The 15,250-nt window shown below is 41.2% G+C and overlaps 1 protein-coding gene across 4 annotated transcripts in view; it reads left to right on the top strand.

Moving 5' to 3' along the window:
• The window catches only part of mast3a (microtubule associated serine/threonine kinase 3a), a 36,548-nt gene that overhangs the window by 14,982 nt on the left and 6,316 nt on the right, over positions 1-15,250 (top strand). For all 4 annotated transcript variants that reach the window (XM_032530534.1, XM_032530533.1, XM_032530536.1 and 1 more), the window contains 20 exons: positions 513-670; positions 3,719-3,794; positions 4,077-4,286; positions 5,512-5,613; positions 6,263-6,395; positions 8,196-8,281; positions 8,756-8,841; positions 9,173-9,381; positions 9,547-9,685; positions 10,589-10,721; positions 10,827-10,992; positions 11,129-11,230; positions 11,992-12,114; positions 12,294-12,406; positions 12,619-12,800; positions 13,414-13,535; positions 13,632-13,820; positions 14,288-14,511; positions 14,863-14,985; positions 15,238-15,250. The exon at positions 15,238-15,250 is cut by the window's right edge and continues 124 nt beyond it. In XM_032530534.1, the coding sequence (XP_032386425.1) occupies positions 513-670; positions 3,719-3,794; positions 4,077-4,286; positions 5,512-5,613; positions 6,263-6,395; positions 8,196-8,281; positions 8,756-8,841; positions 9,173-9,381; positions 9,547-9,685; positions 10,589-10,721; positions 10,827-10,992; positions 11,129-11,230; positions 11,992-12,114; positions 12,294-12,406; positions 12,619-12,800; positions 13,414-13,535; positions 13,632-13,820; positions 14,288-14,511; positions 14,863-14,985; positions 15,238-15,250 (2,689 nt within the window). The remainder of the gene's footprint in view (positions 1-512; positions 671-3,718; positions 3,795-4,076; positions 4,287-5,511; positions 5,614-6,262; positions 6,396-8,195; positions 8,282-8,755; positions 8,842-9,172; positions 9,382-9,546; positions 9,686-10,588; positions 10,722-10,826; positions 10,993-11,128; positions 11,231-11,991; positions 12,115-12,293; positions 12,407-12,618; positions 12,801-13,413; positions 13,536-13,631; positions 13,821-14,287; positions 14,512-14,862; positions 14,986-15,237) is intronic.

Genomic DNA, 15,250 nt, shown 5'->3' with positions numbered 1-15,250 from the left:
ATGTATAAAAATACAAACTTAAGATATGAAACTTAAAGTCCTTTGAACAAAAACACAAAAAACAGGGACGTTGTAGAGCGCCCTCTAGTGGACATACTATGCAACGCCAACACTCACAACATGGTTGACCGTCCATTTTTATTTTATTTCGGCCGCTAATTTTTTATGGGCCATTTTAAATGCTGTTACTGAAAGTTCGGGAAATGGCTGATATCAGCCGATAATATCGGTCTGCCGATATATCGGTCAGGCTCTAGAATGAACCTGAGAGAGAAGTGGTGTGACTCTTATTAGAGGAAGCTTTTTAACACAGGATGTTGTATCATCAGAGCAGCAAAAGTGTATCCTGACGTTGATACAAATGTGCAACTAAAAGAAGACAAAAGTGGGAAATAAGTTCATGTATTCAGCCACTATTGTTTTTATTACATATTTACAGATTCCAATACACTAACCTCTGTACAATATCCTTCCATTTGTCTCATTCCCCTCACATTCCCCATCCCCTTTAGTCCTCTTCTTCCCAGGAGTTATTGCACCAGTTGCCCTTCCAACCCACACAAGATGATCTCCACTTCCTGTTCAAACATTTCCGGAGCACAGAGAGTGTGGCGGACGAAGAAGGAGCACACACGTCGCCCCCTGTCAGGCTCCGCTCACGCAGTCTCAGGTAGCCTGGATTTGAATCATATGATAACTGTACTGCGTGATGAATGGACTACACAGACAATTTGTAGCACTGCACTCCACTGGGAGAAATGATAACCTTATCAGATTACTTTGATTTGAATGGGAACCAAAAAGCCACACCTCTTCTGGCTAATGCTGTAGGTTAATGTTAAAGTGCCCATATTATGAAAAAAATCACTTTTTTCTGGGATTTAGGATGTTTTGTTGTGTCTCTGGTGCTTCCACACACATACAAACATGGGAAAAAAAACCATCCATGTTGTTTTGAGTGAGATACAGGTTCAGTCTCTCGCGATCATGGTATTAGGATCTGGGAAGCCACAAAGTTTGTCAACCTTAGCTGTGTGTGAGTGAGGTTTTAGATCTAGACTGCTCGTTTTTAATCTTTCAGTCAGAACAGTCAGTTTTTTTTTCTCAGTGTTTTTAAATGCATTCATGAATTAAAATGTTAAACTCAAGATGATGGCGGATCTTTGCATCAAAATTGCCTTTAAAGTTCCCTTCACTTCCCTTTTTTGTGGTCAGATAGCCACTACTACAACGTTCTTGTTTTTGTAAGTGCAGTGTTGATGGATACTGCAGCTGGTGTATCTAACATGCAGTCAAGCCCTTCTGTGTTACCTGGGTTGGTTAGCTAATTAGCCAAGCCAACCCTTCTAGTTTAAACAACTCATATAAGCCTACAGTTCAATAGGTAACCTGTTGAACATCAATGTCCTGAGTGTGACCGAAAGTGGAGGGTAAAAGTCTCCACTGGTATTGTTTTTTATTTTTCATTATTGTTTCTCCTGTGCCGTTATAACATTTCCCTGTTGGCTAACATGTACTTTTCAGTTCTTTGGCCCAGCCTAGAAGTATGTCTAACCATAACTGCAATGCGATGCTGCACTGTTTTTGTTCCACTGCGCTTGGAAACGTCTGCTGTACTAATTGAAGATGCTAGCTGTGGAGCTCATGTAAAGCATTCCTCCTCCAGAAGCTTTTAGGGTGTCTATTTTCCTCCATTACACAGCTGCTTACCTAAACATGGATTTGGAAAAAATGTATGAGAGACAAACATAAAATACAGAAGTAGCAGAGCTCTAAACAGACATGGAAACAAGCGCATTTTATAAGAAGGCAGCTTAGCCTCAAACCAACCAAAAGTAGGGCAGATGTTCTGTGAAGTCTTTCATTTATGATTTGAAAAAATGAAAATGGCGTGATCATTATTTTTATTTGGTTCTGGAAAAAAAAGCCTCTGTGCTGGTTTCTAGTGATCCCCTGGATTAGAATATAGCATTTCCTCATCATTTAGCATAGCCGCTCTCATTAAACACTTAAACCAGCCCTCTAAAGTCTAAATGGCTCTTGTGGTGGAGAGTTTTGAGGTTGCTGGAGACTTTTATAATGGGCCGTGGAGGGTGTTGAGAACATTTTAAATGGTCCAGTGTTTAGTTACTGTAAGTCCAAACTTTTACAAGCATGTAGGCTTGTTAACTTTTTAGTTTGGTGGTTGTATAACCAAACTAAAAAGTTAACGAGCAAAGGCACACACCATCCAGCGACGCTGCGTTTTCTGTTGTCTTTTAATTCGACCACTGATCAGTTGTTTACAGATGGAACAAACCCTCTAAAAAATTCCACAGAAAAAAAGACTCCACCAGGGTTATGACTTTTGTAATGCTTTTAAAAACACAGCGAAATGACTGCACGCATGACTGTAGAAACAGATGTCTGATAAGTGTCTATGTTTCTCTCAAATAGCTCCAAAGGGTGTGTAAAGCGTTTCTTATTACCTCAAATAGTTCCCAAGGGGTTAACTATTGCCATTGCCCTCAAATCAAACCACTGCTGTGGTTACCCAGAAATAGTAAGGTGCATGATATTGTTATTTGTAGTATGTGATGTAAAGGGGCATGCCGAGTTGCTATTTTTAACATTTGTGATGACAGTACATTGATTTGTAATGCAAATGGACAGTTTTAAAGGTGGCCTCTCGTAACTGAAGCCCTGTGCACACAACAGATGTGGTCATCGATACTGCACATGAGAACCTGATCTGAATCACATTAAATGTAAATGTGCTGTATTTATATAGCGCTTTTCCAGTCTTAACAACTGCTCAAAGCGCTTTTACATCTACAGGAAACATTCACCATTCACACACATTCATACACTGTGGCTGGGGCTGCCGTACAAGGTGCCACCTGCTCATCAGATAAACACTCACACACATTCACACTCCGATGCGCAGCACCGGGGGCAACTCGGGGTTCAGTGTCTTGCCCAAGGACACTTCGACAATGACTGCAGGGGCGGGGAACGAACCACCAACCTTCCGATTGGCAGGCAACCGCTCTACCACTGAGCCACATTAGTGTTCTATTCAAACACGCTGGGCCCTATTTTAACGATCCAAGCGCACGGCGTGAAGCACATGGCGCAGGTGCATTTAGGGCGTGTCCAAATCCACTTTTGCTAGTTTGACGGTGGGAAAAAGGGTCTGTGTGCCAGGCGCATGGTTCAAAAGGATTGTTCTTAATGTCTTCATTCATTCTTAGGTGTGTTTTGGTTGTAACATGCAATTAACTAATCAGATCTTTCATTCCCTTTAAAAGCCAGGCATGTTTGTACTTGTACTAATGCGATCACTTTCTGCTGCCGCAAGATAGATATACACCAAGAATGCACCTGAGCACACCTCCCTGTAAGACCAGCACACCCATGGGCGCAAAGATGGGCAAAAAGGTGCATTTGCTATTTAAACGACATCGGTGCAGGACGCAGTTGTTAATTCCCCGTGAATTAACAACTGCGTCGGGCTTTGAGCCGCGCTGCCTTGGGTTCAAGATAGGGCCCGCTCTGTGTTTATGAGACGGGGTGGAAGTGAATGTGTTGATTTTGTGTAGCTTTAATAGGACAGTTTTGGACATTGTTTTACGGCTTCAATATATCAGTGTTTAGTATTTAGCATTTTTAAATTATTAACTTGTTGGCTGATCTCTTTATTCTTTCTGATTTTCTCTTTTACCTGGTTCTTATCCAGCCCTGGACGGACCTGTGGAACATTTGACAATGAAATTGTCATGATGAATCATGTCTACAAAGAACGCTTTCCTAAGGTATAGTCAGTGTGTGTTTTGTTTGTCTTGCCGTCTTTCTCGCTCTGATCTATATCTGCTACACATCTTTAGTTTGCTAATGCATCTCCATGGGGAAAAAAGGATCTACTAACGTGTGAACAAGCTTTTTTTCCCCACACACATAAAAGCAGGACAGGAGATTTTAACCCTCCTGGCAAAGTCAAAACCACTCGCTCACTTTTGGAGAGCAAGTAAAAAGAAAGTGTTACTATAATGCTACTGTCGCCATTTTAAATGAAGTATTCCATCTTGGTTACCTAGGCGACAGCCCAGATGGAGGGTCGACTGCTGGACGTCATCGCAGAGTGTTCCCCAGATGCTGCTTTGCCCCTGGCTGACGGTGTGCTGGGATTCATCCAGCACCAGCTGGTGGAGCTCGCCAGAGACTGTCTGGACAAGTCCCAGAACGGCCTGGTTACCTCCAGGTACTTTGTGGAGCTGCAGGAGAAACTGGAGAAGCTGCTGCACGAGGTGAGTGTTTCTCGCCTTTAAACAATGAACACACACAAAGAACACGGACGCAGCGTTGTTTTTGACTGGTATTCAGCCGTGCAACTGTTCTGCCGGTGTTCGTTCCTTTCAAGACATCATCAGTGGATTTGTGATTGTTGGTTCAGCTCAGATTGCCTTCTGGGACATTGCATACTGTACTGTAGCTTCACTGGGAACATTGAATTGGAGTGGCCTGTATGATTGGTTCTCATTCTTTGCTGTTTCCAGTTCATTGGACAGTAATTGTGTTGTCATTTTATATCATTACTTAGATCTGTGCAAGTGTTTGATTATATAATGATTTATTACATAACCTTTCCAGCTACAATTTTACTGCAGCACATGCGGCCGTCTGCAAAACAGATTACAGCTTCTGCTGCAGACGTGAAACACTTTCTCTTTTTAATCAGAAAGTTGGATAAATTACCATCTTTTTTTCAGCTAGAGTTAGTACAGTCAATGCCGTGCGTTCTTGTCTTCATTCAGTCTCCTAGTAGCTTAGTTTATCCTACAGTTATGACATGTTGTCTATATTTCCACTAAAGCCACATTTCTGTAATTATTTTTCCATCTTGCCAATGAAATGATTTTCCAGCTCAGAGAGAGAGAGAATTTATTTTAAGCAAATGGCCCCTACTTGTCACATGTTAAACCGTTTGAATTTGCCCCTGTGCCCACTGGTTCTTCTCTGAAATTCTAATTGCTGGTTTGTAATGCTGCTTCTCTTTAATTTTTTAACTTAACTTACTAACTAGAAGACTGTACCTTTTTAAAAACAAATCTTGTAAGAGGTTTCACTGGGTAAGACACAGAGCCTGTTACAAAATGGTCAGCTGTCTAACCTGAACTTCCACCACCTTCAAAACACTGACTCTAAACTTCTGTTTGACCATGGCAAGGCAATGTTAGACTAAGAGATGTAGAAAGTCAGTGTTAATAAAAGTGTATCCACAAGGGCTTTCTATTATTTATAAATCTGGCAAGGGAGCAAACCGATAGGGGTATTGATGAAAGATGTTGAAATAACAGCGCTGATCTATTGAATCACCAACAGATAATGCAAGACGATGAAATGGATTCTAAAAATGAAATGAGCCAAAGTGCAGACAGCCTCTGTGGGTGAGATGCGCTGCCTCATGGCTCTCAGGCCAATTGGATTAAGGCCCAATAATAATCCATCATCCTTTTGTTCTTTCCCGATCAGGCGTATGAGCGTTCAGAGAGCGAGGAGGTAACCGTCATTACCAAACTGGTCAAGAAGATTCTCATCATCATCTCCCGGCCTGCCAGGCTCCTGGAGTGTCTGGTAAGACACAGTAGGGACCCTGGGGACAGGAGTGACACAACATCAACATGATGTTCGTCATACGTATCAGCTTAAAGCCTTATACAAAATATCTGTCCCTTTTTAAATGCATATGTCACAACTCTGTGACTCCCTATACATTGATAATATGGTGTAGTAATGCCAGTTGTAGCAGTAATTATTAGACAGGTGCATGTGGAATAAGCAACAGGAGGTTTACTATGTTGGACAGGATGATGTAGTCCTTTAATAAGCCATTTAATATTGACAGTAAGTGTGTAATTGATAATCAAAGTTTACAAGTACTAAGAGAAATGAGCTGGATTAGCCTTTTCAACCGTCTTTCTTACCAACTCTGTCATCACATTGTAATTGTTTCTTTTTTTCCTGGCCTGTAGTTTGCGGCTTTTCTGTGTAACACTTTCCTGCACTATTGTCGAGCTTTTCCCTACCATTATAAGGCTTTTTTTTTTTTTTTACGTAACATTTTCTTAAGGGAGGACCCCTAAACAACATTCAAATATGTGCACCTTAGTCTTTCTCAAACCCAGGGGAAACACTGCTATTGTAGTTTTGTTTTGCTTTACAAAGGCCAAGGCCAACTAAATGTTGATGAAACCACAGCACGTCTTTTCTTGCGTTTCTACAGGAGTTTGATCCGGAGGAGTTTTACCAACGTTTGGAGGTTGCAGAGGGTCAAGCCAAGGTGGGCCAGGGCATCAAGACTGATATTCCCAGATACATCATCAGCCAGCTCGGCCTCACCAGGGATCCCTTGGAAGGTGCAACGCGGATTTATTTAGTCGATTACTTTATAATTGTATTATGCAGTATTATAACAAAACAAACCCAATATTCATTAGCACCCAGTGCCATTACATTCGATAACAGGGGAATCATGCTACCAACCTTCCTGAAAACAGTTCCAAGCTGCCAATCGACAGCATTATTGGCAAATTACGAGACTGTCCCTTCCGCCAACGGGGGCAAGGATAAAAAAAAGCAAATTGAAAAAACATAGAGTTTGGCAACTGCCAGAATGTCTGTCAGTATGCAGAAAAAAAATACAGCTGCTCAGATTAAAGGTACAAAGAGCAACAGAGTTCCAGTTCCAGTTAGGTCTCATTGAACATTGCCGGCATCCAACACCTTCCAGAAATAGTTTTGTAATATTTTTGTAAATTCCGTTTGCAAAAACAAATATGTTCCATCTTAGCAATAGAAAGCGTTTCATTGAGGCACTTTCTGAAAAGTAGGGACGATGGAGACTTCCAGTTTAGTAATATAATTATTTTAGCTACCTGCCTTGAGAGCATGCTTTTGATCGGTCCTTTCTGGCACAATGTTTACTTCATGGTGTTTGGAAAATAAATTAAATAGTATATCACACATAAAAATGACTTCGTCCTGGACAGTGCCAGCATAAGTGCGATATTGATCCTTTGGCATTATCACATCTATCACACATGGGAGAAAAGGATTGCAAGATTTGACTAAGTTAAGTTTTAGAGATGTGTAAGACTTTAGAATTAAATTAATCAATATCTAAAATTGATAGAACAGCTCTGTATGCAGAACGCTGTATACTGGACCCCTCCTCCCACAGTTCATCTGTCACTGGCACACCCAATTCTTGAGATACCACTGAGATGGTACTGCAGAAGCAGTGATGTGGTGGGAGATCAAATGTATAGAATTTGACTGTGAATATGCAGATTTAATTATTTTATTTTAGTATTTTACCTGCTAAACTGTCTATTTAGGCATTTCAAAATACGTTGGATGAATTGTACTGCGTGTTCCCTATTTTACCACACGTGAATCATGATTTTTTTTAAATCTCCGTCAGATCTGTTAATTTTAAATAACATGGGGAAACGGTAATGCTAAGTGCTTACACTTGAGTGTGAAGGAATCTACATGCAAACATGTATATAGAGCCATTCAAATTTGTTATGGTATTTACCTGTAACCATTATACTATTGATATTTCAAAGCATTTATATCGTAGACGCTGAGGATTAAATGCAGTTATTTGCATGTGTGAATGAGTTCCTGCTGCAATTTCTATGTTAGGAATGCAAGAGTCATTGTTATTTTTTCGTAGAGTTGTATGCATTTTATTGTTTTGAATAAAAACGAGGCACATCCTTATGCACTTAGCATTCTTTGCACTTTAGCCAACTTATTACTAGCATTGTACTGTCTCTGTATTTTTCTATTATGTTGTATTTATTCCTTTTTGTGTACACTATGAATGTCACGCCTTGTTGAGTTCTTCCGTGAGTTTGATGAGACCAAGCAAATACTGCCTCTACATAATACATGTCAGTATTGCTTTGTATGCTGTTTGACAGAGTAAAGCATAATTTAACTGAATCTGAACACTTTACATTAGACCAACATTATAAACCATTCGCGTAAAATAGAAAATGCTTTGGAGACAGTGACTGTTGTAGTTCTGTTGAGCATCATAAGTCAGTTAGGATGAATTGCAACAAGGTTGAATAAGCACCCATTGTCCTCCATGATGTACATGTAAAGTGAACGGAGTTTGATCTGTGTGTCTACTGCTGTTACAGAGATGGTCCACCTGGAGCAGACGAGTCCGAGTCACAGAGCCGCCAGCAGAGAGTCTGATGAGACGGGAGAGGCCACACCTACACAGGTACCAGCTTACATTAAAGGGTTATAAAGACTTAGAGACTTCTCTTTATTGATCCTTTTGGGATGACACCGGCAAGGAAATTGAATTTTCAGCAGCAGATTTTAGCAGCTTAAAAAACACTTGCTTAGAAAATAGAGTTATAAAAGAATATAGTATAAGAATAACAATAAACTTTCAGCTTTAAAAGTAGTTATACTAAATTGCAATGTGAGAGCCCAATAAAACCAGAAGGAATTGCAATCAGTTTGACAGAACAAACAGTGTTGAGTGAAGTAATGGCAGTTGTATTGAAGAAATCTAAAACAATACTGTAGGGGTTCCTTAGATAGATACAGTTTAAATGGAAAGCACAGCACTTGCTAATACAGGCACACACATAACAACAAAGTGTGGAAGTGCATGGATTCATGCTTTTCAGATATGATGCAGCAACTAAGTTTTGTGTTATTTTCCGTGTGTGTGTTTGTGTTTCAGAGCCGAGCAGCCTGCACCCCTCCTCGCAGGAAACCACTGGAGAGTGACTTTGAGACTATCAAGCTCATTAGTAATGGCGCCTATGGGTGAGTAAGACAGACTTCTTTTGTTGTGGCCGACTGGCTCAAGTCTTTGTGGACACCGCAGAGAGCCCAATAAAAGCGGGAAGGAAACTCAAATAAAGATGTGTTTTGGTAGTATTTTTGTGATTACACTTAGTATTTGTCTGAGTAGTTTCATTTCAAGTCTGAACTGTAATTCACTCGTAAGTGATCTGTATGTTTTCGCATCTTTTTATCCCGCCTTCATTCGCTCAATGTATCTGTCATTGTACCTGCCATTCCCTTCAAACTCTTTTATCCCTATTTGTCCTGTAATCTTCCTTCTTTGTCTTTTGTCCTCCTCCCTGCCATGCAGGACTGTGTTTCTGGTGCGCCACAAGGAGACCCGTCAACGTTTTGCCATGAAGAAGATCAACCGGCAGAACCTGATGCTTAGGAACCAAATCCAGCAGGTGTTTGTGGAGCGAGACATCCTCACCTTTGCTGAAAACCCGTTTGTGGTTTCGATGTTCTGCTCTTTTGAGACGCGGAGGCACCTCTGCATGGTCATGGAGTATGTGGAAGGTAAGGTTTGTTTTGAATTGTCAATGCATACATATTATGTCTCGTTAGTAAATGATATTTTGCCAGGAATAGGAATATGTTTAATTGTATGCCTACTATAAATGCAAAAGGACACATTGTCACAAGCATTCGGAAAGCCTAAACATTGCATCTTTGTACTTAAAGGTGGGGATTGTGCAAACCTACTGAAGAACATTGGTCCCCTTCCTGTGGACATGGCTCGGCTGTATTTTGCAGAGACTGTCCTGGCTTTGGAGTACCTTCATAACTATGGCATTGTACACAGAGACCTCAAACCTGACAAGTGAGTACTCATTTTTTAAAGGTCCCATGGCATAAAAATGTCACTTTATGAGTTTTTTTGAACATTAGTACGAGTTCCCCCAGCCTGCCTATGGCCTCCCCCCCCGTGGCTAGAAAAGGCGATAGGTGTCTCTGAGAAAATGAAAGCTCAGATAGGCCGATCTGGAATCTTGCTCCTTATGACCTCATAAGAGGCAAGGTTACCTCCCCTTTCTCTGCTTTGCCCGCCCAGAGAATTTGGCCCGCCCATGAGAGAGAGACATCATGGCTTGCAAACAAGCAAAGTGGCAGTTGGTTAAAGCCACACACCCAGCTTCCCCTTCTCCCCCCCCTCTCTCTCCTCCTCAAAAGCTGCAAACACAGAAATGGCACATACTAAGGAAAGTCATTTTAGGACTGGCTGTAGTGGCTCTAATTCTGCACCAAGGCTGAATTTTGGGAAAGAGACTTCAAATATGGTATAAGATAGATAGAGGTATAGATAGATATTTACTGATCCCAAAAAATGGGAAATTATGTGTTACAGCAGCAAACATACATCAGTCACACAGCCCTGAATATAAATATAAATGAAATACTAGGATACAATATACATACATACAATATACATCAAATAATAATAATAATAAAAATAGGAATATTATTAGGGCACCACTAAAGCCTATATAAAAGCATCCAAAGAGCACCATGTCATGGGACCTCTATTTCTGCTTTAAGGCAGCACCTTATTTCTTTCAAGCATTTGTCGTTTTTATTAGACTTGCCTGCGTCTTTCAAAAGCCTGGTAATCTTTTTGAAGTTGGAACAGAATTTTCTGAAACGTTCAGCCTTTGATCTTTTGAGTCTGAGATCTATGTTAGCGTTTGACCTAATATAAAACGTTTCTGTTTCTTTCTTTATGTAGTTTGTTAATTACCTCCATGGGACACATTAAGCTGACAGACTTTGGGCTGTCAAAGATTGGTCTGATGAACATGACCACCAACTTGTATGAAGGACATATTGAAAAGGATACCAGAGAGTTCATCGACAAACAGGTTTGTCTCTTCTCATCTCTTTTTCCTTTCATCTCGTCTGTTGTGTTTATAACCTTAACCAACTTAATCGTCTTTGCTCTTTTTGTCTGTTTTTCCTCTCTACAGGTGTGTGGTACTCCAGAGTACATTGCTCCAGAGGTTATCCTGAGGCAGGGCTATGGGAAGCCAGTAGACTGGTGGGCTATGGGAATCATCCTCTACGAGTTCTTAGTGGGCTGTGTGCCTTTCTTTGGAGACACACCAGAACAGCTCTTTGGTCAGGTGGTCAACGGTAAGTGCAGAAATCATCACATGCAACTTCTCCACACATACATCTTGCATATTACAGCTTTTAAGTTATTGGCCATTACTCAAATGTTTATGCAATTTTCCTGTTTAATTAAATCCCTTCATTGGATCAACGGTAGATGACATCATCTGGCCAGAAGGGGAGGATGCACTGCCAGCTGATGCCCAGGACCTTATCACCAGGCTGCTGAGACAGAGCCCTCTGGAGCGCCTGGGAACAGGTTGGTTGGTTTTCAAGATTCAAGATTATTTTTTAATGTAATTCAAAAAAAAACATTGGGAAGTGCAGTGGAGAATGAAATTACATTGCATCAGACCACCATAAAATCAAACACAGAAACCGATCTGCAGCTAAAAAATGCAATTATAAATAATGTTAAAATACGATCTATAAATAAGATAGCTAGCATTTTAAAAATATGGCACTGTGACTGATGAGAAATGTGTGAAAAAGGTCCGGAGTATATCGTGCTAAGTCCCAGGTTGCACAGCACTGTGACCTTCTGCTGGCCAAGAAGAGGCACTTGCCGATTTTCTTGTCACCTTTACTTGTACAATTTTTGAGGTAGCAATGACGTTTGAAAATATTAAAATATTTTGTTTTGAAAATATTTAAAGTTGCTCTTTCACCTTAAAAGACTATATCTCAACACTTTGTGAGACATTTGCTTTCGCACAATTGCTTTTGAGACATTTTTGTGGCTGTATTTGATCTAGAAATGATCCAATAAATACACCCTGTTACGTTTACATCAAAGCTGTGATAATTCGAGGTAATAGGGCAACGCCTGGAGAGAGGCAGAGCCCTGGTAAACAAGGCTGCGCTCGCTGTTAAAAGCTCCAGAAACTATTGTCTTGAGTATGTCAAAGGGATCAAGGGAGACACTGGTCACAAATTGGCTATGCAGCAGAACCAGGCCTAAGATAGGCAGGCATGAAAGCCAAATCTGTTTGTCTGATTTATTTATCTTTGGGTCTTCAGGTGGAACCACTGAGGTGAAAATGCACATGTTCTTCCTGGGTCTGGACTGGAACGGCCTCCTGAGACAGAAAGCTGAATTCATACCTCAACTAGAGACTGAGGAGGACACCAGTTACTTTGACAGTACGTGGCAGACCAGTTAGCTTTATGGAATTACCTACCAACAATACAAATGGATCTCTGTCTGCACGCACACAGACAAGCCTAGAACTGTCAGAATGAAGATGCTTTTGGGGGACAGAGACCAGATTTTACAGCAATGCCTGGTGATAATTTTTTAGTTTTCATTGTGTTTCCTACAGCCCGATCTGAGCGCTACTGTCACCTGGACTCAGATGACGATGATGAAACCAACGACGATGAATCCTCTCTGGAGCTCCGACAGTTCTCCTCTGTGGCCCACCGCTTCAGCAAGGTACTGCTCTGCTTTTCTTGTTTTTTGTTTTTGGTCTTCACCTATTGATTATTTCATGCACTATATATAGATATATCATTAAAAGATGTATCTTACGTTAATGACTCTTTGATAGAATAAAACACTGGTGTTAACTTGCTGAGGAAACAGTCCACCAGATATCTTGATTAAACATCTACATTTGACCCATTTCCTTCCTTCTTAAACTTTAGGTGTACAGCAGCACAGAGCACCTGTCCACCTCCACACCGTCCAACCAGAGCCTGTCGTCGTCAGAACGGAGCCACAGCGAGGAGAAGGAGGAGCGTTGGGAGGGCAGGGGAGTCCTCTCTCCTGGCGATGGACACAAACACTTGGCTAGTGGAGACAGGAGGGCAGATGGACACAGGGGGAGGTGAGAGCGTTAAACGTGAGAGACCGATGAGGAAACGAATTACAGCCAGCCCTCGTGTAATATATAAAGTGTTATGTTCTCTCTCGTTAAACATGCCATTTTTATGAGATATTGAATTAAACCTTTGTCATTCTAAATGGTTAACACTCTACCTCCTTAACCCAGGTTTGAATCTTTCTATATTGAGTTTGTATGTGTGTTTTCTTAGTGACGTCTTTAGGCTTTTGCGTTGCTCTAAGTGCATACTGGGAACGGCCCCAGGTCCCTCTATGACCCTGAATAGAGTTAACTGTTAAGACATGAAAGACTGAACTAACCTCTACTGACAAAATTGTGATATTTTAGCTGATAAAAACTGCATTTTAAAAAAAGAACAAAGACCACAAGGTAATATTTTTCCCCAGTGTGACCGAGGAACTACTGGTCGAGAAACTCATTTACATGCACATATGGTAATGAAATGCAGACGGAAATAAATGGGGTAAAATTGGATTTATGGATTTATTTCTTTTTTATTCAAAATTTAGTTCTTCACAGGAAAATGCTGGTTACTCACTTATAGTTGTACATTCATATACATGTTTTACCGAAATCCTGCATGTTTTCCCTGCAGTCTGCGTCCCCGTGCTTCGTCCAGCTCATCCCAGTCAGAGCGCAGCACCAGCCCACTGGTGATGAACAGCACCCAGAGCCTCGACATCATGCCCCGCTTCGCCATCTCTGCTGAGGAGGAAGGTAAGACTGGCTAACGCAGACCACTATGGATTCTCTTCTCCTAAATTTTGCAATCACAAAACACCCATGCTCACGCCCTGTGCCTCCTGATCTTAGACGGAATGGTTTCCAACCTGCGCCGCATTCGGCTCCGGAGCAACAGCACAGGCACCCGGCCGTCCTTCCGAAGAGGGGCGTCCCGGCGCATCGCCCACCAGCTGGAGACCCCAGAGAAACCCAGATCCCCAGCTGGAAAGGTCCCCAAGTCTGCCTCTGTCTCTGGCCTGTCCCTCATCATCACCCCAGGTAGACAGGATGATAATAATGTCTTCTATGATCTATAATATTTTTGTCACTTGCTCTACTTCCTATAGAAGCTGGTATATATTCAGCTGTTATCCCAGCCATAATCATGTTTTTTAATAAAGTCTTTTAACGGCAGAGCTGTAGTCTGTCTGTTTGCAACGACTATTTGTGTGTTTATAGTGCCCTCTACAGTCTGATGCCGTGTAATATACACAAACCACAAATACCAATACTGTGGCCAAGATAAGAAAATGTCATGTCTTTATAATGTTTACACATTTCAATTCTTTAACTAAAAATCACACATAGTAGAATAACCTCACTTTTTAGCATTCTTATTATGGTTTTTACTAGAAGTAGTTTTTTTCAAATACTGAATGATGTAAAAATATAAGAAAATTTCAGACATACTATCCATAAACACTTCTCCAATGACCTTTTCTTACCACCTTCTTGTCCTGATCCAGATGACTCAGCGGGTCCTCCCACGAGCCCCAAATCCTCCTTGTCCCTATCGTCCAACCCCTCGTCCAGAGACTCGTCCCCCAGCAGGGACCTCTCTGTCACAATCAGCTGCCTCAGGCCTCCGGTGGTCATCCACAGCTCTGGGAAGAGGTTTGGCTTTGCACTGCGAGCAATCAGAGTCTACATGGGAGACAGTGACGTCTACACTGTTCACCACATGGTCTGGGTACGTGTCCTCAGCTGTAGTTGGTGGCGTTAAGCATGTATGAAGAATTCTGTATATTCAACGAATTTAGAGTGTAATTATGAAACGCGCAAAGTTAGTTCTAAAAATGACATTTTAAAGCTTTTGTTAAGGTCAGACTATGAAGACCCAATTATTGCGCCAAATTAACTCTCTTTGACTTATCTGATGCTGTGCATAAAAGTGTTAGTGTTTATTTGTTATTTATTTTACTTAGTAAACATTGGTTGTAGTAATTGCATAGGTGAAACCCTGTCAGTCATGGCAACAGCCGATTAGATGGTTGCGTGACCTGTAATTTGAATCTGAGGTTGTTTGTGTGTTGGTCCACAGTGTGTTGAGGAAGGCAGTCCAGCCCACGAGGCAGGATTAAGGGCTGGTGACCTCATCACTCATGTCAACGGGGAGTCGGTCCAGGGACTCGTCCACACAGAGGTGGTGGAGCTCCTGCTCAAGGTAGAAGAATAACTGTCATTTTTTACATTGTTTTTTACATTCTTGTACATGTTGGTGATCCCAATAATACAGTTAAGTTGGGAAAAGTGTATGCGAATGGTCATGTGAAAGGACGGAGATCATTTCTGATATGGAGCCTAAGCGCTTTTTGTTTTAAAAATGCCGTTTAAAAATTAAAATGTATTATTGTAGATGTAGCCTAAGAGAGAATGCCTTATAGATAGGTGTTTATGTTAATGATTTGTTCAACAGAGTGGCAACAGGG

This window comes from Etheostoma spectabile, chromosome 12 (assembly GCF_008692095.1).
Source record: "Etheostoma spectabile isolate EspeVRDwgs_2016 chromosome 12, UIUC_Espe_1.0, whole genome shotgun sequence".
NCBI classification, from domain to species: Eukaryota; Metazoa; Chordata; class Actinopteri; order Perciformes; family Percidae; genus Etheostoma; species Etheostoma spectabile.
Note: the sequence above shows the minus strand (reverse complement) of the source record. Positions and strands in the feature narration are given on the sequence as shown.